At 41.5% G+C, this 25,503-nt stretch overlaps 1 protein-coding gene and 1 long non-coding RNA gene across 2 annotated transcripts in view; one reads left to right on the top strand and one right to left on the bottom strand.

Moving 5' to 3' along the window:
- Positions 1 to 7,137, bottom strand: part of LOC310873884 — a 414,042-nt gene extending 406,905 nt beyond the window's left edge. Inside the window, exon 1 of the long non-coding RNA XR_014570517.1 lies at positions 7,061 to 7,137. This is a non-coding gene — a long non-coding RNA (uncharacterized lncRNA). The remainder of the gene's footprint in view (positions 1 to 7,060) is intronic.
- On the top strand, positions 42 to 25,489 carry LOC310873307 (solute carrier family 4 member 11-like). Its single transcript, XM_083785655.1, has 20 exons — positions 42 to 324; positions 4,910 to 4,963; positions 5,970 to 6,065; positions 6,459 to 6,502; positions 7,214 to 7,421; positions 8,113 to 8,194; positions 8,984 to 9,107; positions 9,563 to 9,772; positions 11,290 to 11,374; positions 12,130 to 12,255; positions 13,278 to 13,391; positions 13,516 to 13,648; positions 14,976 to 15,049; positions 17,261 to 17,540; positions 18,293 to 18,399; positions 18,678 to 18,843; positions 19,506 to 19,679; positions 20,722 to 20,917; positions 22,618 to 22,787; positions 24,854 to 25,489. The coding sequence occupies exons 1-20, from the start codon at positions 288 to 290 to the stop codon at positions 24,918 to 24,920; spliced, it is 2,547 nt and encodes an 848-aa protein (XP_083641781.1). The 5' UTR covers positions 42 to 287; the 3' UTR covers positions 24,921 to 25,489.
- Positions 25,490 to 25,503: the final 14 nt, after the last annotated feature.

Raw genomic sequence — 25,503 nt, 5'->3', positions numbered from 1 at the left:
AGGTGTTCTTAGTTCTTACCTCACAGTTTGTGTGAGTGGGTGGGTGAGTTTCAGTGTGTGTGTGTGTGTGTGTGTGTGTGTGTGTGTGTGTGTGTGCGCGCGTGTGTGTGTGTGTCTGTGCGTGCGTGCATGCGTGCGTGTGTGTGTGTGCCTCCAGAAGGCACTTCTAGTGTGGGCAAGGTGTTAGGGAAGTGAAGTTCTCCCTAGGTTGTTGATGATGATGAGGAATTGAGGATGATGATGGGCTGACCTCAACGGGAAAGTGTGTCTCAACTCAACTTGTAAACATGGAAGCCAAACAGGTCCTCCATTTCGTGCCATCTGGTAAGTTAGATTTGACTCACATGGTTGTGGAGGGGATATGAGACAGAGAGAGGCGCTTTTCATTCACCATGCAACCTGAGCCTACCACATGACAAACATGTGGGGGGCTAGCTGGTCTGCTCATATTATGCTATGTACAGTATGCTGTTTCACTCTGACACTGCAACGCTGCTCATCATAACTTTGAATCACTGTGTTGGTGGAAGGTGACATGAGGTGACATTTATGAATAGTTTTGTTTTTATAATTTATTATAGAGGATTTGATTGATTGAAATAAGGTCTGCACTGACTGTACGGCTGAATGTTATGTCTCCTCTTTGTTGCACTCCGTATTGTAAGGCTATACTGTAACTCGCTCGTTGGGTGTTGGAGTCTTGGGTGTTTTGTATCCATTCAACCTGCAAATAATCCTTAATGTTTTAGCCTGGTTGGAAGGTTGTTTTTACTCTGCCATAAACTGTCCATCAAAATCACAGAAACGTACTAAATTGACTAAACAACTAAAACAAGTAATTTTGTCCTTTATAGCCAACCTCACACACCTCATCTGGTAGGTTATCTAAACAGATTAGAATAAACACAATGTGTTGACAAACATAGCATAAATCCACAGCACAGTATGAGCATGTGCCTGGTTAATATGCAGGTAATATGCAGGTAATATGCTGTGAATAGGGGTGGGTGTTGTGAGCTTGTACTTTTTTAAATAATCGTACATAAAAAATATTAAATTATACTGCAATAACTAATTTGAAGTCATATAACTCTAACCCTATATCTGTGTGAATAAACCACATTTTTGTAAAGCGTAGGACTACCATCTGAAGTCAAGAATGACATGACATGATCTACATAACTATTCAGTAACTTTAAGGGTTAAACCACTCCGGTTACATTTTCTCAGGCTGAGGTTTAAGAAGATTATCCACTAGAAAAATGTTCAATGTCCTAATCTTTCCACTCCCCTTGACTGCATTATTAAGCTCAAACTATTGAAGACTAGAGAATCAGAATGTCATGTTGTTTACATTTTGAAAAAGAACATATTTAGTTGATTCTTCCTGTCTCATATGATTTACACATCGTTGCTGTTGGATATTTGATGTTGATATTTCAGCTTGTTGTGCTTTTTTCATAAATTAATGTACAATAACGCAAACTCGCAAACGTTGACAAATTAACCAATCTATCGCGAATTGACATTGTGAGCTTGTAGATTTTTGTCACTTTTGAAAATGTTGACAGTGAAAGGGAAAATGGGTAAGAGTGGATCGATTAAAACACAGGCTCTTTTTGTTATACAGTAGCCTACATTCTCTGAAAATATTCTTCTCCACAGTAGGCTACTTAGGAGAGGGAGGCAGCAACGTTAAGGTTTTTAAGCCACACAAAAAGCACATAATGAAGTGACAATTACAGGCAATTATATCTCCCTGTGTCACAGAGCATAGCTGTCATGGAGACAGGGTTCTTTCATGTCTAATTGTAAAAATAAATCTCTTCAAATTGTAAGCTGTGGATAATAGGTAGGGAGACTGTGTGCCCATTTGTCTGTGCAATTGCCATTTGGTCCAGTGATTCTATCCAGGCTTCTTTATATCGTGGAACCCTGATATGTTTGAAACTTACTTTTCAGGATTGAAGCATGCAGCAAAAGTAGCAAATCGACAAGCTCAAAAACGCATCACTTCGCACCTCGCTTTGAGCTTGTGGATCTGCTACTTTTGAAGCTTTTTGTGTGACACTGTAGGTGTAGTATGATCAAGTAGATATTATTGTGTTGAAAGATGAAAACGAAACCAGAATATGGAATACCAAAATATGGAGATAGGAGGTTTCCATCCGACAGCGGTGATATGCAGCTAGACGCCACACCTTGAGGTGTGTGTGAAGTGTTGAAGTGGAATGAACTGCAGTTCCTCCTTACTGTTTACGCTGCATGGATGATGTAGCACCATGTGTGTGCATTGTGAGGTCAAACACCGTTGTTGTGCAAAGCAAAGCCACACCGTGTTCGAGTGGAGTGCACGTGTGCACAGAGTTCAAGTTTTAGCAGTGGTGGAAAGTAACTACCTCCTATACTACTACAATGTTGGGGTATTTTAATTACTTAACTTTTACTCCATACTACTACAATGTTGGGGTATTTTAACTACTTAACTTTTACTCCACTACAATGATTTTAGTTACTAGTTGCTTTGTAGATTTAGATTATTATTACAAAACATACAGTAACAACTTCAGTCCTTTTTAAACTTTGGCTATTTGAAAATAGCTGAGTTCACAACGCAATGCGACTCTGCTATTTTTCAAATAATCTTACTACATTGTATATGATACTTTGTGAAACGGACATTTTGCATGATGAATACTTGTACTTTTGTTACATTAAATTTGTATGCCAGTACTTTTGTACCTTTTTACTCAAGTGAATTTCGATTACGGGACCGTTACTTGTAACAGTGTTTTCTGTTTTTACATTGCAGTATACCTTTACCTAAGTAAAACATTTGAGAAGAAGCATCGTTACTACAGTTAGTTATTACAGTGTTTCAACTGTAGATCTGCTCATTTTGAAAAGTCTTGAAGTAACACAAACTATTTTGTAAACTCGAACAAAATGTTTTGAGATGCGGGTCGGCGGCCAAATTAGGCTTGTATAATTTTGAACGACTGAATAGCAACATACGCTATTTCAGAAAACTGTTTAGGGTTTAGAATCGGCCTCAAGTCTTTAATGGGTAGATGTAGGCCTGGGAATATTCGGTCTAATCTGCTTTGAGATAACGTCCAGTGCCGGAGCCCATGGAGCCAAACACTGTACCTTTTGGCAAAACAAATCTCACCCCTACAGCTGGGGCAGTGAGTGTCTCACAGATACCTGACCACATACACAAACATCACACACCGCTGGAGTCACATATTTTTGTTGTAACTGAACATGCTCCAGAATTGGACCTCTGGGGGGGTCCAATTCTTGGGTTCTGTTCAGTTTGTCAGTGTAAAAGATTAACATTTTCAATGTTCATGAAATCTCTAGACAGCATACAAGACACACCCAATCCCCCCCCCCCCCCCAGTCTCCTGGACAGCATGAAGAATGTTTCTCACGGAAATAGAATATGGTCACATGCTACCAGGCCTGCATGCATAGAGTAGATCCAAGGCTATAGGGTTCACATAGTTGAAACGGATACAGGATACTAAGGTAGGCACTGGGTAAAGTTTGCTATTTAGTCCAAAAAGAGAAAAAAAAAAGAAAGAAAGTAAATATCCCTTTAAGTCATGTGAACATGCATGGCACAGCATTATCAGAGCAGCATTTTGGAGCAATTGTAGAAATATTACACCTTAATTGTCAAATGTTTAAGCATGTTCTAATCAGGAATACTTTACATTTTGGACAAAATAGCCAATTTTACATTGAGGTGACCAGATGTAAAATAGGTAGTGCCCACATATCCCATTGAAACATTATTCTAACTGCTGGAAAGCATCAATGTATATCAGCAGTCTTCCATATATGCATATATTTGTCAGACAGCCACCAGGGGTCCAAATTAACTCTTAAAGGGACAGTTCAGAATGTTTTAACTTAAGGCAAGCTGTATGAAATACTTGGCATTAATATAATGGTTGCAACTGTATTAATTGATTGCCAGAGTCCCGTGGTGGGAGTTCTGCTCTGGTTTTGGTGAAATATTAAGTAGTTCCGGTCATTTTGTGGGGGGCACAGGGGGCCACGCATTAAAGTAAATTAAATCACAAAACTAGCGTAATTTGTATTGTTGACCTATTTCTATAGTGCAACTTTCGTTCATCTTTTACCACTCTATCACACAGAACTATGTATTTTGTGTCCATATCACTATGCCCCAAAAATAGTAACTGTAACTCTGAGAGTGTACAAATGGAACCAAATGCATGTGTCCATTTGGTTCCATTTGTACACGATCAGAGTTAAATTATCACTAAGGATTGTACAGTGTGTATTGGGGTCTCGGAGATTACAAACAATAAATAGGGGTCCGTGGGTGTGGCCTAATGTATGTCAAACTGGATCATTGCTTTAGGACAGGAACCCCTTTTTGGGGGGATAAATATTTGACGTTTCATAAAACTTAAGTCAGGATTCAGAAGGCCTTTTTAGTCCTAAAAGGGTTAAAGGCCAGCGCTGAAACCAGAAGCTCTGGGGTCAGACCTGCGCCCGTATGCAGGGGGTCTAGTTCCACAGAGCAGAGGCCCAGCCAATCTGGATTGTGCACTTAAACTGTGAACAACAAACATGAAATCGAAACCCATAAAGGTTCAACTTTATAGCCTACCATTATGTATATAAGGGTGGTCCAGCATTTAAATTGATGTGCTGCATCAATTTAATTAATTATTTAAAAAATCAATTTAAATGAAATAATCAATTCAGTATTTTTGAGGGGCGCTATAGCTATAGGAGTAAAAAATAATTACTGTTGCAAATAAAGAGTTGACACAACGTTGGAACAGTACGGAATGATTTGAGTTGATATTTCATACTGTATGATAAAACCACCAGGTCTTCATAATGTTTCTGTCTGTCTCCACAGGGGTTCCGGCAACAACAGGGAGGTCCAAGAATGGATATGTCTTCCAGGAAATGGGTGTGTAGCTGTAATGCATCCTACTAATGCAGTCAGTTGTTAGGGTTAAATGGGTGTGCACTGCAGTAGGCCTGACCTCGATTAGTCGAAGAGTCGACTAATAATCCATCGAGTCGACTACCAATGTCTTAGTCGATTATTTTGTAGTCGACTATTAGTTGCCTAATAGTCGACTGTCACTATATATAGGTGTGTACTGTAGCTGAAATGCATCTTAATATAGTGCAGTGGTTCCTAACCTGTGTGTCGGGGCCCACTGTGAATTATAGCGACCACCGATTAACACCCAGCCGTATAATGAACCCGGCTTTTTCAAAGAGAATTTAAACAGCTCGACCTTTCCCGGAGAGTTACAGCATCAGGATAATGGTTGTGGTTGGGGGTGCTGCAGCACTAACAATAATAATAATAATAATAATAATAATAATAATAATAATAATAATAATAATAATATTAAATTATCAATGTCTGCAATAAATAAATAGTATTAATTCTGCCCTTCCACCACTCCACCATCTGTTGACCAGCACACAGCAACAAAGGAGGGAGGGGGGTCAGAAGGGAGGACGATACTATCAGGCCCAATAAAAAATATCCCCCTTAAACCAGACAAGCAGCAATATAACAATATCAGCCCCTTGTAAATTCCTTCATCGTATAGAACAGAAATATGTCTGCTAGAATGTTTTGAGGAGACAAGAAATGTTCCCCTTCATGAACAAAATAGTGGCTCTCCAATCCTTCCCCATGATCTATTCACCACCACCTCATAGATCACTTACATTGTTATTCGCCCATACATTCACTCAACACTATATGCTTACTAGCCTAGTAGCCTGTGAAATGGGTCACCTGTGTGCACATTATTTAGCACGGTTTATTTAACGGATTTTGACACCATATTAACTCAAGGCCCTCAAGGACCCCCGGGGGGTCCCCACCACACTTTGGGCTGTCATGGTGTGTTTCAACAGTGTGTTTGTTACATTATTGTGTGTGATTCCAGAACTGCGTGATGGCGAGCAGGAGAACCTCGAGGAGGGAAAAATATCGCCAGTCTCCACCAAGGACCTCATATTCAACAACCAGACCCACACCACAGGTGTGTGTGCGTGCGTGCGTGTGTGTGTGCGTGCGTGCATGCGTGTTTTTCCACCTTCCGCATCTGTTTGCCGAAAACAGCACAGTGAGCACACATCTACAAGCACACAACTCAACTGAACTCAAGTCAACTCACATTGTATTTATAAAGCACATTTAAAGTGACCAAAGTGCTATACATCACGACAAGAGAGCAACAATGATAAAGCAAAAAGAAACAACAAATACAACGGCATTGCTGCACAATTATGAGCTTGTAGATATTTTCACAAATGTTTGCCTATTTTTGCAGAATATTCACCTTTTATGACATGCAGGGATAGGGTTCATATGATTAAAAACAACCTTCATTTCACAATGCTTATTATGTCCACTTTTTGTGTTTCATCCTCAGATCCGGACAGCCCTGATTATGGGCTTTTAAACACAACCAGAAAAGTAAGATTTCTTTTATTTTGTGATGCCTCCCAAGTAACAAGTTGTTTGTTGTAGAACTAAACCAGTTAATCCCAATTTGTGGGCGGTTGGGACCGACTGGTGGGCCGCGAGGGTATAGCAAGTGGTCCCCGAATAATTGGCCAAACACTTAATATTTGAATGATAATGATAATATAACAGTGATAACTGTAATAACCTTTATTACTATAAAAGAACGATGTACAAGATACATTTTTGTTCAACCCTTCAAAAGAAAATACGTTTTCATTGTGAAACAGATACATAGGCTATTTCAATTAAATAAAATGTTGTATTAAAATGTCAAATCACAGCAAGTTGTCTCAAGACAGTTTACATGTAGAGTTTGAGAATCGCGGAACTAGATATGATTCAAATCATTCAAAAACGTTGATATTGTGGTTCTGCTCCTTTTGATGCTTCCGTGTGACGCTGTAGTTTCATAAAGTACGATGTTAACTTAATTAATAAAAAAAGAATAATATGGAGATATGAGTTTTCTGCCGAAACGACATCCAACTGTTAAGGTCCCCACACAACGAGCATGTCTTTCGGATTTTTAGTGGCGTTTCTCCATCTGTTTTCCGAAAGACGCGTCCAGTGTGCAACCACCTTTATGCTTCCTCCACTGATCCTCTCTCTCTCTCTTTCTCTCTCTCTCTCTCTCTCTCCCTTCCTCCCCATGGTATATAGTATGTGAAGCCAGTGAACTTCCTGGAGGAGGTGCGGGCCCACCGGGACCTGGACGGCTTCCTGGCCCAGGCCAGCATCGTGCTGGACGAGAAGGCCGGCACCCTGGACGCCGTGCTAAGGCACATGCTCGCCAGCGTGGCGGAGGACTGTGACGTGGACGAGGTCATGGCCTCGCTTTTCACCGACGCCGGTGGGAAGGAGCTGAACGGTGAGTCGCGCAGCAGGCAGTCAGTTAGTCCTATGTACCAATAGGTGATGACGTTCATATAAAAAATAACATTAAGCAAATAAGCGCCCTGAATCATAGCCACGTTGATAACGTTTGTAATAAACCAACCCGTTTGTAAATCTGTCAAGATTTGAGCGAGTTATGTTAGTTAGTTGTTTGTGCTGCCATAGAACATACTGTACTGTAGCCCCTCAGCAAAGATATGCACCCCTGTCAGAGCCGAGCTCAGGCCAGCTCAGGGCACAAACGCTGTTACGCTAAATAGGAAGCAGAAGCCTAGATTAACCACTATCAGTGTTTTGGTTTGGATTATTTGGATAATATACTAGTAATAGCGTAATTGTGGGCAAAATCTGTTGTAATGTCTCGCAGCATATACAGCGCACTTCACATGCATTTTCACTTCTGACACACAAAAAAGTTGCACCATCCGAGACGTAAAAAGGTAGACGCCTCCTTCGGCTCTGTGGCGTGTGTATATCGAGAGTAGGCAACATTGAGGCAAGCTTTTGCGGAAGCATCAGCTTCCGTGTGTGTAACGGAAGGGGACGTCCGGTAGGACAATCAGAGGCCATGCCAATAAAGTTGAATTGATAAGTCCCGAAAAAGACGCACTGTGATTAACATATATACCGGTAACCTAACATTTGTTGTGTTTATGCTCCCACAGTGCAACTTCTGTCAGAGACCATTCAGGGTATAACCTCTACATCCACCGGCATCCACTACCAGCAGTCCTGGCTATGTATACTGTGAGTACACAGGTTTTAGTTTTTAATGAAAAGCTTTGACTGCGCCCCGGGCCAGTGAAATAACTGTAGGGCGGGCTCACTACAAATCCCGAACCTATGAACCTATTTGAACTCATCCTTTGACCAGCTTGCTGGATAAAGGGAAAGTTGTTCGCTGAACCAAATTACATATGGGCTGCATGTAACTATCGATTATTTTCCTTTTTGATGAATCAAATATTCAAGTTGTCTGTACAACGCACCAAATTAGAAATACTTCATTGGACAACAGTGTCATACAAAAATAGCTACAGTAGCCGATCTACAAGCTCACAACACAGCATGATGCGATGCATTGTAAGCTTGTAGATCTGCTATTTGTGTTCTTTAAAGAAAAAGAGAGAAAAGAAAACGTTTCAGTTTTTCCCCACCAAATTGATTGCATTTATATAAATTGACTGATATATTTAAAATAATGAATTTTGTTTGATTAACTCGCACACAAATACCTTTGGATGGCAGCAGGGCTAACGTATTAATCTACAGTACTGTATGTAAACAGTGATAACACCGGTAGGAGTTTCCCCGGCTGGACGTAGCGCATGGAAGGAACACGTTATGCCAACCAGTTCCTTCCCCCTCCATCAGGCTGGCCAGTGCATGGGGAGGCAGTTACTGCATGTTCTTTTTGCGAGGGTACCTACCCTAGGGGACATGTCAGGGAAATGCGGACTCCACACAGAAAGGCCCTTTTGCTGTTTGCATATCTGACTAATAAAGTCTTCACTATTCATTCAATCAATCAATCAGCTCCACTGTGAGGACCCTCCAGCGTCGCCATGTCTGCATCGCCCGTCTGGAAAGACCCCAGAACTGGGGACAGAACTGCTGTGAAGCGCGCTACGTCATCCTCATCATGGCCCCTCCCAGAACGGTAATAAATAATGTCCCTTTCCCACAGTGGTGGAAAAAAAGTACTAATTTATTTTACTTAAGTCAAAGCATCAATACCACAATGTAGAAATACCAAGTAAAAGTCCGGAATTCATTGTAGAAATGGAACCAAATGGACCCGTTAGGGTCCATTTGGTTCCATTTGTACACTCTGGTACACTCTCTGAGTTACAGACCAATAAGGGTCCATTTGGTTACTAACTATCATTTAGCTGGGGACCCCCTGGAACTCCCTCAAGGACCCCTGGGGGTCCCCGGACCCCACTTTGGGAACCACTGCATTTGACGATATGTAAGATCGGCCTTTAATTTCATTAACTGCTTTCAGGAGGCGTATAGTTACAGACATTAACATTTGAAGAATTGTCTATAGCTTGAGATACTAAATTAGATGATAACTTTCATAGAATAATACTTTTTTTTTTCCTTTTCCAGAAAAGCACCAAAACGGCCATTGAGCTAGGCAGGACATTTGCCACCATGTTCTCGAACATCTCCTTCAGGCAGAAGCTCCTGGAATCCAGGAGCCAGGAGGAGTTTGTGCAGGAGCTGGTCTACCAGCGGCAGCAGCTCTCCATGCCCAGCGAGCACCCTGTCGTGGAGGAGGTGGACAACACTGACCCGCGCAAAGGCAAAGCCCTACATGTTAGTGTTGAATTAGATTTTCTTTCATTTTTTTGTAACCCACTGTTTCACCCTTGATGGTGTAATGGCATATTTTACACTTGGTTGCATGCTGAAAATAACAGATCTACAAGCTCACATTGTGTCGCTCTGCGATGCGTTGTGACTCGTGAGCATAGAATGCTCTTGTGACGCAAAAAAATGACTTGTCTTTTAGTTCTACTGGATCTCTTGTCCACTAGTCCCTCTCTAATATTTTAGTCTAGTTTGTATTTGTGGACGAATTGTCATTATGTTTAGTCATCATAGCTTAGTTTTTATTCCGTTGTTAATGTTATTCAGTTTTCCTCAGTGAAAAGGTAGTCGCCGAACATTTTTTGTTATAGTTTTAGTCGACGAAATCAACACTGGTCTGCACAACACTGATCACTATATCATCGCTTCCGGGCAGAAACCACTTACTGTATTCTCTATATTATATCTTCTTGTGTTATTTTCGCGCCCATAAATGAACACCCTACTTTGGGGAGAGGCCATGCTGTTGTGCGTACTACTTGTATTCTTTTGAATCATTACTCTGTGTCTGGCAGCAGCGAAGAACTGGATGTGCATAACCCTCAACTCTCAACTATGTTGGTTCAGTGCAATCATGCTACCAACCAGGAACCAACTGACTGTAGCGTACAGTTAATATACGTAGCAACAGGGAAGCTGGCTACTTTACATCTCTGCACATGTGGAGAGACCACCCTCGTATTTTACTCCTCCATCTAGTCATTTAAAGATGTGGCCCAGTAAAAGAAGAAGAAGGGGGAAAAAACCCCTCATTATTTGATCCTGTTTTCCACACTCTATCAACCGTCTGTTGAAGAATGCAGAGCAGCTGGGGGGCACATTGAAATGTCTGCCAGAATGCATGAATCCCCATTCCCCAAGCAGATTTTGCAAGAGAAAGGTCTATAGTCACGTTTCCATTAAGCCATGGTTTTGCGCATTAAGGCTAATATAAATTCCTGAATGGAAACACCTAAAATTAAAAAAAGAAAGAAAGAAAAGAAAACACGCCCATTATGGTTGTCCTTGGGATGACTGATTTAAGTTCATATCAGAGTACTCGTTCCACCACTCTCGTATTTAATTACACAGTGTGTGTGTGTGTGTGTGTGTGTGTGTGCTAGGGGCTTATGGAACAGCTAACACATTGCCCAGAGACACGCCACACTACAGCATGCACTTTTATACAGCACTTTTATTACTGACCACAATTTATAACAGATTGAAGCTGAACTTTCAATTATAGCTGTCTTTGTTTATGTCAAACCAACAACTGTATATAAAACGCATTCCATAATGTGAATGGGCTCCTCATAATGTTGGTATAATACAATTATTTCATTGCATTGTAGTGACTCGTGACTCAAGTGGACCACAACACTATTAAGTACAGTACTTGAGTAAATGTTCTTAGTTACTTTATACTACTGTGCATCATCACTGCTCTCTGACCTCAGCTGACAGTAAAGTCTTGTTCTTCACAGATTAAGGAATTCCTCAAAGCCGGAAAAGGTGTCTATGACGACCTCCGTCGCAGACTACCTCTCTACCCCTCCGACTTCACAGACGGTAGGGAAACGCTGGCTCTGAACATCACTATGAACATTTTATCCTTTGCTTCCTTCAGCAAACTTAACTTTAAAAGTTAATATAATTTATAATTAAATCCAGCTACTGCATGCCAATGCAGTAGCTGTTTTGGCTTGGTTAAGACACTTGGTTTTCAACGGTCTGGGGACCACCAGTGGCTCAAATGGACCTTTACAGGTCTGTAACTCTGAGAGTGTACAAATGGAACCAAATGGACCCTTACAGGCCTGTAACTCTGAGAGTGTACAAATGGAACCAAATGGACCCTTACAGGTCTGTAACTCTGAGAGTGTACAAATGGAACCAAATGGACCCTTCCAGGTCTGTAACTCTGAGAGTGTACAAATGGAACCAAATGGACCCTTAAAGGTCTGTAACTCTGAGAGTGTACAAATGGAACCAAATGGACCCTTACAGGTCTGTAACTCTGAGAGTGTACAAATGGAACCAAATGGACCCTTACAGGTCTGTAACTCTGAGAGTGTACAAATGGAACCAAATGGACCCTTACAGGTCTGTAACTCTGAGAGTGTACAAATGGAACCAAATGGACCTGTGAGGGTAACTTAACTTACATTTTAATTAACAATTTCACAGTGTAGAATAGATTGGGGTACGTCCCATGAAATAAATGGTTCCATTTGAGATAGGCTACAGTACAGACATTGAGTGTGTAAAGATGATAGTGATAGCCTAAATTGTAAAGTCTGTGTGTGTGTGTGTTTGGATCGCAGGTATCACAGGGAAGGACCGGTGTCTTCTAAAGTACACCACCACTGCCATCTTCCTCTACATTGCCATTCTGCTGCCTGCTATTGCCTTTGGCTCTCTGAATGACGAGAGCACACGAGGAGAGATAGGTACAGTACATGCACACGGGCCACCAACATGTACACGCATAGGAGGCCTTTGCTATGTTTCACCAGTTTCAATTGAACCGGGCCTCCACCCTCAGGGGGGCCCCCGAGCTACGACTGACCTCCAGACGTCATTCAACCCCCACCACCCTTGGGTCCTCTCTCTCTCACTCACGTGCTGCCTTGCTCTCTCCCACGATGTTAAAGTTACACATATTTCCTGTTAATAATCTGGGTAAAATGTGCAGCATTGGGAGGTAAATGGGAGACACTTTATTGTGAAGGGACGACAGGATGAGGAGAGGTGTTGTTGCTGCGTAATTGTCGAGAGTAATGGCTGTGTGTGATATTGAACAGTCAAAACTATGTGCCAATACGCCTTATGAATCATATGGTCATGATTCATAAGGCCACCCCTGCGTGCACGGACAAATGTGCCCGTAGCAAAGACTTGGTCTTGTCCGTGGCAAACGTTTGATTTTCTGTTTTAAACACCATTATAATGTTCTAATTTTTATCTTAACACCCATACTGAACGTCAATCTCCAGGTTTTCTCCAGAATAAGTATGGCAATTATTTATTATGACACTATGGCAGGGACGAATAGTTTTCATAATCCTCATGGGGGCCTCATGGGGGCCCCCATTTGAGCCAGAAATAGACGAAGCAGGACCTGAAAATGGATTCTATTTGATCAACTCACTTCTTGGTTTTCCGACAGTGCTCCAGCCCTGCAGCTGGGCAGACGCAGCCAGCGCAAACTTATGGAATACAAATTTGTTGTGTTTTGGGTCAATGTATTAATTTATGTTAGGTAGCCATGTAATAAGCGGGATAATATCTGGATAGGTGGTCATTGTCGGGATATAATTCACCTTCAGGGAGTTTAACAACCACTGTGATTATCCCTTACTTAACGACTATGTTGAATTGTTCTCATGGGATACGCGGTAAACTCACTTAATCTAAAACATAATTTGCCATTATAAACTAAGTAATACAAAATAATGTGTGTTTTTGACAGATGTCCAGAAGACCATAGTTGGCCAGAGCATTGGAGGAATCATCTACGTTCTGTTTGCCGGCTCGCCATTGGTCATTCCACTGACTACGGCACCACTAGCTATTTTCATAAGCGGTATGTATCGTTTTCGGTATGCGCTTAATTTGAAAACAGAATACAAACTTGTTTTTAAGCTTGGTGTGTGTGTGTGTGTGTGTGTGTGTGTGTGCCTGTGTGAATGCACACAAATGTTTTCCAGTGATCCGGGGAATATGTGATGACTATGACATAGACTTCCCTGCATTCTACGCCTGCATTGGCCTGTGGAACAGCCTGTTCCTTATTCTCGGAGGCTTGTTCAACGTCAGCCTGGTGATGAAACTATTTAAACGGTGAGTCCATAACATCTGGGAGTTCACATATGAAATGCAGTAACCACCGTTAAAATAAAATAGGCCTATGGCTTTACCAACACTGCCTGATTGGTCCCTGACTGACTGACTAACCAGCGTGGTTCCACCCTGGTTCCACATTATGGTTTAGTTGCGTTAACTAATAAAAATAAATAAAAATACACCAGTCGCTATACTGCACCCGAGATGTTCAGGACTTGACAAAGGGTTGTTTGAGGTGAAAGGTTAGGGACATGTAACCAAATGTTACCATTGCTGTATGCATATGTTTAACCCAACAGATGTGGTAATACATGACAGACAAACTAGATAAAGTGCCCCTCAGGGCACATGTCTCCACCAGGGCAAGTGAGGTTATCAAAGAAATGTGTTTTACAAAAGTAAGTCAGCCTCCTGGTGGTACTATAACAGGCCGTTCTGGAAAATTTGGGGCAGAGGTTCATCGTTGGCATCCAGGGAGTGTGTGTGCGTGCGTGCACCTCACGTGCGGTGTGTGACTGTGTGTAATGTGTGTGTGTGTGTGTATGTGCCACTTGCGTCTGCGTGCGTTTACCGAAGACTATGTGCTCTAATCACGCTGTCTCAAACTCTTTAAGTTACGACTTTCATGAAATACATGTTCCCAACAAGTGTATTTCCATTTATTTATGTATTGACATTTACACGTATACTGTACATGCGTATCAAGAAATGTATCGATTCTCTAAGTGCTTGTCGAATGAGCCGTTACTGTGTGGCAGATAGAAGTCCTATGCTACTGTTAAGCCTAGACCTGAGGACGATTAAAAAAGATCTGAAAATGTCAGTGGTGCTCAACCATTTTCATGTCAAGGACCCCAGATTTATCTGAATTTGGCCACGGCCCCCCATCTGAACATATGTTTTTCCAGGGAGCACCAGAAACAAAGATTTAAACGTCCGCTCTGAAAGAATATATATTCAAAAGTTTGAGCCACATTTTCACGATTTTTCAAAAATAGCAGATCTGCTATTTTTCAACAGTTAAATTATAACATCGTGCTTAAAACACAAAAAGGGGTCTTTCAAAGGACTTGTAACTTTCAACAGAACCAATCAAATCTGCCTTCCACTGAAGTCATCTCACTGATAGCAGAGGCCAGTCTGCTTTGACTAACTATTCTCTCTCAGACATTACTACTTTTTATTGTTGTTGAATGTACCCAGCTTATCTACCACCCACTGTCTTTGCCTTGAATGCACTGCTATGTCTGCCCATATAAGACTGATAACTTAAAAATGCATTGGTCTCACCATTGGCTTTGTTTTGTTTCCCCGTGTGTCGCAGCTCTACGGAAGAAGTCATCGCCCTGTTCATCTCCATAGCTTTCATTGGGGACGCGTTGAAGGGCACCGTCAAGAGTGAGTGCAGCCGCCATGGGCCCGTGATTATGTATCCCACCAGTGTTTATGGAGCCCCCTCTGTGATTGACCAGTTGTCGCTGTGATTGACAGTTCTCATTTTTGCAACTATGCCTAAACCTAACCCTATTAATTATGAACCCTATTAAACCTCAGAGGTTACTAGATTTAGCCTCAGAGACTAGAAACTTTTTTTGTAATTACAATTAAGACTAAAAGTATTAGCAACATAGGCTTAATGTTACTTTTAGTAGCAAATTCAGATTTAAGGTCTGTCCTGATGAAGGTCGAATAGACCGAAACGTTGAATAAAGAGCAACATTTTTGGCAAGTCGTCTGACAGTGTGCGGGACCCTTCTTTGTTTTTCAAAGATAACCTTTATAAATGGAACTAAAACATAATTGCCCAGACTCTTCCTCAACAAAGATGGCGAAAGCAATCGTTCTTTGTTCTGTACTTATACATACAAATGTATGGTACAAAACAACGAAGTCCTTCAACGCGAAACCTAACCTCAGTAAAACTATGCCTGCCCGGCCGGGTGCCTATCAGACACATGGTAAGGCGGGTCTATCCTAGAACGTTGGTGGGATTCATAAGCATGCGCCATGCACAAATTTCGCTCAACATGCTGTTCATGATGTGGTGGAAAGTAACCAAGTACATTTACTCAAGTACTGTACTCAAGTACAATTTTGGAATGTTTGTACTTTGAGTGTTTCCAAGTTCAAATACTTTTAGTAAAATAAGTACCGTAATTTCCGGACTATAAGCCGCACCTGAATATAAGCCGCACCAGCCAAATTTAGGGAAAATCCCATATACAAGCCGCACCGGACTATAAGCCGCAGCTACGTTAGCTCAGAGCCTGAGATGGCTCTGCGTTAGCTGTAAAAATCCATAGATTAGCCGCACCGTTGTATAAGCCGCAGGGTTCAAATCATGGGTAAAAAGCCGCGGCTTATAGTCCGGAAATTACGGTACTCACATCTCAGATCCAAATATTGTAGGCTACTTTTACTCCACTACATTTATTTGACAACTTTAGTTACTAGTTATCAGTAGTTACTAATAGTAGTTAACGGGTCCATTTGGTTCCATTTGTACACTCTCAGAGTTAAATTAACATTGATTTTACAATATGAATTGGGGTCCCAGAGATAGAAATGCCATTAAATGGGGGTCCGTACACTAATGCATGTCAAACTGGGGGTCATTGAAATTAAATGGTTTGAGAATCACTGCTAGAGCTGTAAAAATATTCTCTTATGAGGGTCTCTGGCATGTCTTTTCAAATGGGGTCCGCGGGCTAATTAGTGTCAATTTGGGGGTCCTTGACATGAAAAAGTTTGGGAACCACTGAACTAATCTATTTGACACCCAACACATTGTCTCTGTGGAGTGGAAACCACATAAAGTATGTCCAACACTGTTACGTTAGTGGAAACCACATACAGTATACGTCCAACACTGTTATGTTAGTGGAAACCACATACAGTATGTCCAACACTGCTACGTTAGTGGAAACCACATACAGTATACGTCCAACACTGCTACGTTAGTGGAAACCACATACAGTATACGTCCAACACTGTTACGTTAGTGGAAACCACATACAGTATACGTCCAACACTGTTACGTTAGTGGAAACCACATACAGTATACGTCCAACACTGTTACGTTAGTGGAAACCACATACAGTATGTCCAACACTGTTACGTTAGTGGAAACCACATACAGTATACGTCCAACACTGTTATGTTAGTGGAAACCACATACAGTATACGTCCAACACTGTTATGTTAGTGGAAACCACATACAGTATACGTCCAACACTGTTATGTTAGTGGAAACCACATACAGTATACGTCCAACACTGTTACGTTTCAGGATTAAAATTAACAGCAAAAGTAGCAGATCGACCCCCCTCAAAAGTTAAAATATAGAGATAGTTGGTTTCGGGGGCAGACTCATATTGTGGATCCACTGATGCTTGCGGGGAGGAAGCGTCAGTGAATCCACGATGTGAGTCTGGCCCTGCCAGGCTAGTTGGTTTCTGCCCAACAGCAACGATGTAGAAGAGTTGAAGTGATTCAATGAGCAGTAAAGTCACAGAAGATCAGACCAGCAAAGTCTGTATAACCTCCGATCAATCACCATCAACCCCTCTTTCTTTCTTTCTTTCCTTTCTTCCTCCCTCGCTCCCACAGTCTTTGAGCATTTCTACCACGGGCCCATCCTGGCTACCACCAACAGCACCGCCGTGCTCCTGCAGATCCAGGAGATTCTACAGCAGGCAGAGAACGCGTCGGGGGCCACCCTCCACTCCCAGAACGGGACAGGAGGAGGACCACTGACGGAGGGACACCCGCCTCATGTGTTCCTGCCCGACTCCCTGGTGCTGTGTACCCGGGAGAGGCCCATCCTCTGCCTCCTGCTCATGCTGGGGACGCTGTGGCTGGGCTACGCTCTCTACCAGATCAAGAGGAGGTATGATGATCATTGAGGATTCATTCAAATCATCTTCCACTTCATTTATTAAAGGGGTCGTGACAAAACAAATAGTTCAAATAGTTCAATTGCACACAAAAAAAACCTTTAACATTCAATAGATTTTCTGTGGTCTGGGGTTTTCTGGCTCAAACAAGTGCTCTGATTTTCCTGCTCTGAGCACAAACAAGTGCTCTGATTGTCCTGTGGACTGTGAGAACCATTGTGAGAACCATCCTGCTATTTTTGAGAACCATTGTTCTAAACTAAACCACTGTTTCGAACAATGGGTTTTTCTGAAAAACTTGTTGAGCTCAAATCTAAAATGACACACATGCTTTCCCAGTTTGAATGGGTTAATACATTATCATTCTTATATTTCAGCTTTCTGGAAAAAAACCAAAAACAGTGCTGTTAGCCCACATAGCTGTTGTAGGGCATGAATGGGTTGAAAGAAATATAGGAAGTGGACAGGCAGGGGCCCAATGAATGCTCAGATACAGATCAATCAACTTTTTCAGCTGTGTAGCGTTAGCCTATATGTCCTATGTACTACAGGGTCTGGGGATTTTTTTATGTTTAGTTCATCATGTGACTTTCTTTTTCTTCTTATTCTTTTTTTTTTTTTTTGCATTTGCATTTGCATTTGCAGTATATGATAGGAACACTTATCTGGGAATGTATTATACCTGTATTGCAATATATTTCATCATACATGTGTCATAATACTATGTGACACTTTGTCCCCACAGCCCGTATCTGAATGCCAAGGTCAGAGAGGTCGTGTCTGACTGTGCCTTACCCACCTCTGTGGTGATCTGCTCTTTCATTGGCTCCTACCTGTTCCTTGACATACAGCGTGAGTAACAACTCTTTTTCCTCAGATGTTCAAGCTCGTAGCAAAACGCGTCACTTTGCACTGTGCTGCGAGCTTGTACATCAGCTATTAATTAACATTTTAGAATACAGGTACTATGGGTACTTTTTTTAAATTAATTCTGTATTTTTTAACGTAACCTTAATCTGCTGGGGGTCCACGGCCAAATTCATATCAATTTGGGGGTCGTTGTCATGAAAATGTTTGCCAACCTCTGGTGTAAAATGTAGGTCTTCTGTAATGTCTCGTTTCCCCATTAGTTCCTGTATTCAACGTCCACAACGGCCCAGTGTTCAACTTCGCTCCATTCGACAAGCTGACGGGTATGAACACCCTGAGTGCCGTGGGCCTGGGCTTCCTTCTGGCACTGCTCATCTTCATCGACCAGAACATCGTCATCTCGCTCACACACGTACCAGAACACAAGTAAGCAGTGTTTTGGCAGATTTTGCGAGAGAAATAAGCAACCAGGTCTATGAAAGTAAGCAAGAGAAGCGACTACAAGCTAGGCCTCACGTGAGCTTGCAGATTGGCTATTCAGTATTCAGTATTGCAGATTGGCTATTCTCAGCTAATCTCCGGCAAATTTAATTTATAAATTATTTTAGATTTTTTTTATGAAAACAGTAAATGAAAGACTACACCCCCTCTCACTTATTAAGGACAATGGCCCGGTTTCCCAAAGGACACATGGTGTAAGGGGTATGGTGTTCCCAAAGGACACATGGTGTAAGGGGTATGGTGTGCTCAGATGTCCTCTAGGCTGCACACAGAAGCCTGTGAACATAGACATTTCGTGCATAGGCCTGGTATGGTAGGCCTCAGGTCTACCATTGTGAAATAATATTTGGACTGCTGGACAGTATATATATATATATATATATATATATATATATATATATTATTTTTTTTAGAGTAAAGAGAGCCTACTGTCAGCTTAAAAAAAAAAGTGAAATATCAAATACATTTTGATGTCAATACTGTACTGAATTCAGGACTTTTACTTGTAACAAAGTGTTTCCATATTGCTGTATTGATACTTTTACTTAAGTAAAACAATCGAGTACTTTTCCCACCACTGCCTACAGGTTGCTCAAAGGCACAGCGTTCCACTGGGACTTGATGCTGACGGGCTTCATCAACATCCTCATGTCGTGTCTGGGCCTGCCGTGGATGCACGCTGCCTTCCCACACTCGTCCCTGCACGCGCGTCAGCTGGCCAAGACCGAGCAGCGTGTGGAGAATGGACACGTCTACACAGAGTGAGTACACATTATGTCAGTGTTGGTTTTTGAGGGGCGCTTCGCCACTAGCCCCTGGGAGGGCTAGCAAAGTGAAGATGGAAAAGTGAGGACGCAAATTGTGATTGGCCAGAATGAGGTGATGTATGATGATAAGAGCGGCCCTAATTCGCACGGGTGTGACTTTTTACAGCACATTGTTTAGTTTTATATTTTAGTCACCTGAAATGTTTTAGTGTTGGCGGGCCTTAATGCAGTCTTTAATGGGCTGATTTTAGACTTGTTTGCATGCTGAAAATAACAAGCTTGCCGTTGTGTATTTTCGGAGCGCAACACCCGATCGCAACCAAAATTGTCTCTTCACCACTAGTTCCTCCATAACATTTTAGTCTAGTTTAAATTTGTTGACAAAATTGTCTGTATATTTAGTCATTTTTTTAGTCATTAGTCAGTTTTACTCACCATGTCTTAGTTTATATTTTGTTTTTATTTTGTCGGTGAAAAAGGGGAGTCGACAAACATTTAGTTTTTTGTCATAGTTTTAGATAAACAAAAAATACAAAAAACACATCTACACTTTGTGAGGACTGAAGGGCACGTTCTGTCGGAGAATGTTTGATGTCATAGTGATTCCCATCATATTGATGATGTCGATGTGGAACTCCATATTTGGGCATGGTTAATCGCTGGGGCAGTAGATCTATCTAGATTTATGTAATTTATGACACTATTATAGGCACACTCAGGAACGACGTAAATTGTGAAAGTATTCCAGAGTACTGTTACAACCGTTTGTGCCCCTTTTATGCCCATATCAGGTGGATATCATGGATCAGTGGAATTCGCAAAGCTGTGCAGCCGCTCCTATGCACAGTTTTGTCTGTCTGTCTGTCTGTCTGTCTGTCCGTCCGTTTGAGCATGAAATGTGCTCATATGATCATGGCCATCATGTTGTTGACATCAGACGTCACCACTCAATTCGCACAAGTGTGATATTTATTTTTAAATAATCGATTCTGTTACAACCCCTAGTTCACTTAAGTTCTATTTGCTCTGCTCACAGAATTGTCAGCGTAAAGGAGACCCGCCTGACGGCCTTAGCGGCCAACATCTTCATCGGCCTCTCGGTGTTCATGCTGCCACTCCCGCTCCAGTGGATCCCCAAGCCCGTCCTGTACGGACTCTTCCTCTACATCGCCGCCACGTCCCTGGACGGCAACCAGATGATGGACCGCATGCTCCTCCTGATGAAGGAACAGGTGGGGAGGACAACTGTCCAACTGTCTGTCCAATGTCTCTCACTTTGTCTGTCCACGTTTGTCATATTGTCGCTGTTGTGGCGGGAACCAGAATTTCAGTTTTTGTCAGGAAATGTTGAAAAAAAAGAAAGTGTTCCAAGGTAGTTGTTACTTAGTCAGAAGCTATTTGTACTTTTACTTTCATTAATATGTATAAAACCAACAGACAACTTAAAGCTAATATAGACAACTTCCAGTGTTTGTACACAGAAGTGAGTTTGATGTTTCCAAACAGATTCAAATCTGGCTCCCCCCCCCCCCTCTCCCCGCTATTCTATAGAGCACCGAAGTCCTGACGTCACTGTCGGTAGAGGGCGTCAGTCCCCAGGTTCATGTATTTTTTATTTGCATTGAAATCCCCATAGAGGGATTTTAGATCTCTTCAAGAACTGCGTTTGAAAAATAAACCGATCATCCCGGCCTTTTCACTCATATGGATATGAAACATCGACTCAAGGTGGAAATGTACAAATATACCAAAGAGTAACAAAATAAGCGTTAGAAATTAGTCAAACAACCCAGAGACTACATTTCCGTGTAGGCGGGTGGCTGCATCTGCCCGTCGCACAACAGAAACTGAATGTTAATTACGTTTATTTTTATTTTATTGATATTTAATGTTTCGTGGTTAGTACGAGTCGAGTCACCACCAGTTGAGCTTACGTCAATATGGAATCTCAGGAACGCAATGTGTTGACAGCTGGGCGTGACATATATTAGCAGCGACATTGCCTTCATATGTAGTTTCAAGGCTTTTGTGGCCACATTAATTACATTTTCTCCAGAAACTGGCTGTATCAGATATTAATGGACATCATTAACGACACACAGCCACCCCCCTGACAGAAAGGCAGAGAGGATCGGTTTATTTTTCAAACACAGTTCTTATATGAAGCGATCTAAAATACCCCTATGGGGATTTCAATGCAACTAAAAAAATACATGAACCTGTGTACTGGCGCCCTCTACTGAAAGTGACGTCAGACTTCGGCGCAATGCAATGGATATTTGCGCTCATATGTCTAAATATGGCATTAAAAAACTATGAATTTCTATTGAATATCTGTGTTACAATGACATTGAGTTGACGTGCTGTTTTTAAGGGTAACTGTAGCATAATCGCAATTCAGTCACAAGAGTCCCGTCACCCGTAGTCACAAGCCCCTGATATTGTTTTATTATTATCGGTTGATACCATTCTAAGCGGGTGATCCGACGTTCTCTCGTCTCGGATCCTTCCCCTCCTCCTCTGGCTGGCCGTTGCTTGGCGAGCAAGGTCTGGGCAGGCCGGAGAAACCAGTAAGCCACCGTTGTGTGAGGGCTGCTGCTGATTTCACCCCAAGACCAGGCGCTAATAAATAATCATAAACATACTATTTCATATGTTGGTAAACTACAATATTTTAGGGGAAATATATATTGCATTGCGTAATATATATATATTGACATCATATATGTAAATTTTAAAATATTGCTTAAAAGTTGTCTATATTGCCTTTAACCTATTTAAAAAATAGCAGATCTAACGTGTTGCGTTGCAATGTGACGTGGTGTGAGCTTGTAGATCAGCCATTGTAGATTGTCTATCGGCTAATTGTAAATGGTCTACTTTCGTTCTTTTTGGAATGTCTTTGACAATGAAAACCGCCATCTCCTCTCAGACCTCCTACCCTCCGACCCACTACATCCGGCGGGTTCCTCAGAGGAAGGTGCACTACTTCACAGCCCTGCAGATGGTGCAGCTGATCGTCCTCTGTGCCTTTGGGATGTATCCACTACCCTACATGAAGATGGTCTTCCCTTTGCTCATGATCCTGCTCGTTCCCGTCAGGTGAGACCCAATCTGCAGTTTGCAGTGAATATAGTTCAAGGGACCAAGGACGTCGGTCCCTTATTGTTTTTGTCTTTCCCCCCCCCCCCCCCCCCCTCTTCTTTTCCTTCTCCTCCTTCCGCCAAAAAATTGCAGTTCTGGCTGAACCGTGCAGTCGGTTTTCGCGAAATTCGGGAATATGGTGCGGGGCGGCGGTGGCTCAGGGGTAGAGTGCCTGGATGGCAACCGTAAGGTTGCCAGTTCGAACCCGGGCTCCCCCAGAGTTACTGTCGAAGTGTCCTTGAGCAAGACACTGAACCCCTAATTGCTCCTGATGTGCTAGTTGGTGCCTTGCATGGTTTCCGCTGCCATCGGTGTATGAATGTGTGTGTGAATGGGTGAATGTAATGCACAATCTCTGTAAAGCGCCTTGGATAAAGGCGCTATATAAATGCACCATTTACCATTTATGGTAGAGGGCCATGCCAAACGATGATGATGCAAAGCCCACGACCATTGGCCAAAGAGTGGTGCTATAGCACTCAATTGAAAATGCTAACTTTGAACGCGTATGGTCATGAACTGTTTGCAATGAAACGTTGATAGTAATACACATATGCGTCTCCTCATGCCGAACAACTTTCGTGCTCTGACCTCTGACCCGCCATTTTGAATTAGATGAAAAACAGTTAAAATCTATCTCCTCCCAGGATCTTTGATCAAAATGCACGAAAACGTATACACGTGCACATTGGACCTATACGGACAAAAAAGTTTTTATGAGACAATAACAATTCTGCCCCTAATACATACATGCAGTGTCATATGCTTATGAAACTTTATAGTATGGTAGAGGGTCATGCCAAATAGCACTGAAACATAGACTGTAAAAAATATGGACAAAGCGTTCCCCGGGTCTGATATGGACGTAAGATGAAGCCAGTCAGTCTGTGAATTGTAAATCGCCATCTTTCTAGATCCGTTTGGGCCCAAACACTCCATCTCATGTACAATGTTTCATTATAATTTATTTAGGTAGAGGCCTCGTATAAGCCCCTTGGGCTTTTTTGCCTCAGCCTAGCACTTTACCCTTCTTATATGTTCACTGTTGTTTTTATACTGTGCTGAATAAATAAATACAAAATACAAATACAGCTATATATATATATATATATATATATATATATAATTTGTTTTACTGAGGTTAAGGTTATTGGAATACGTTTAGGGTCAGGCATAGTTTTACCAAGGTTAAGTTTAGGAATAGTTTTACAACTTTTACTGAGGTTAAGTTTAGAATGAGGTTAGGTTTAGGCATAGTTTCACTGAGGTTAAAAGGACCACTTCACCACTTTTCAACCCATCTTCATATAATAGGTCCTCACTAATAATCATGATAAAATGAAAAACAAAAAAATCCTACTCAGTCTATGTCTCATAGGAGGGCTGTGGGCAGTTCAGAAACCCGTCCACCAGTTACATCATCGTTTGGCAGATTTGTTTTACATTTTTTTTTAGATTTTTATAATCGTGAGAATGAAGGCTTCCTTTTTCGCATTGCAACTTTTAGAAAGCCTGCAGTTTCTATTAGCTTGGATTCCCCATTGATGATGTCACTGGTGGACGGGTTTGTGAACTGCCCACAGCTCTCCTATGAGACATAGACTGAGTAGAAAGGAATTGTGCCATTTTATCATGATTATTAGTGAGGACCTATTATATGAAGATAGGTTGAAAAGTGGTCCTTTAAGGTTAGGAATAAGTTTAGGGTTAAGCATAGTTTTAATGAGGTTATGTTTAGGAATTAGGTTAGGTGTAGGTATACTGTAGTTTCACTGAGGTTGAGTTTGGGAACAAGGTTAGAGTTATATGCCTAGTTTTATTGAGATACCTTTAGGAATACCTGGCGTGTTTTGGGGCGAGTCGCGAGTGTTCTTGTATTCGACACAATACAAGCACACACATGCTATAGCAGCATCCAACCTTTATTAGTAGTTTTTTCTTAAGTATTTGCTTCGTCATGTAGAATATAGAATTTGTATGTATAGATGAATGGCACCGCTTATCTTTTTGATTTTTCATTTCAGGACAAGCTTGCTGCCAAGATTAATAGATGCCAAGTATCTGGACATTATGGACTCCCAACACCAATGACCGTAAATGACCATAGTGGTGCTGTGAAAAGACTCCTGAACAATTCCAAGGGAACCAAATTGCTTATGTTACTGACATATATCTGATAGAAATATCAGTGTCATATAATTCAGGTCAATGTCTTTGGATGGGTGATAAAGTTCACCCCCTTGTTCGCTTTCTCAATGATGAATTGCATACATTTACACGCTACATAGTTCTCCGTTATATTTGACATGACCTTTCCCCAACATGTTCTTTGACCTTTTGTGATAAAACATCTTTGGCCTTGCATAGGTGTTTATAGACTGTGACATTTGCTGTAATAAAGACTACTTGGTTTAGGTTTTATTATTTTGCTTTAAGAGTACATGACATAATAGCTACTATTAAAATTCACACTACAATAACTGTAATACTGTAGGTGATTTCACAGATTTTAACAACCAATATGACCTACAACCACAAACAAGAAACTGTTATTTAAATATAACACACTTTGGGGACACAATTTATACAACTTTGAATTGGAATTTGGAATATTCAAATTAATTCAACCTGTCAAATAATTAAAAACATTTGTGATTCTGTTGGTTTGTTTTAT

The sequence above is a fragment of the Protomyctophum parallelum genome (genome assembly GCF_964188405.1).
Source record: "Protomyctophum parallelum genome assembly, chromosome: 16".
In the NCBI taxonomy this organism is placed as follows: domain Eukaryota; kingdom Metazoa; phylum Chordata; class Actinopteri; order Myctophiformes; family Myctophidae; genus Protomyctophum; species Protomyctophum parallelum.
This window is presented reverse-complemented; position numbering and strand designations above follow the sequence as displayed.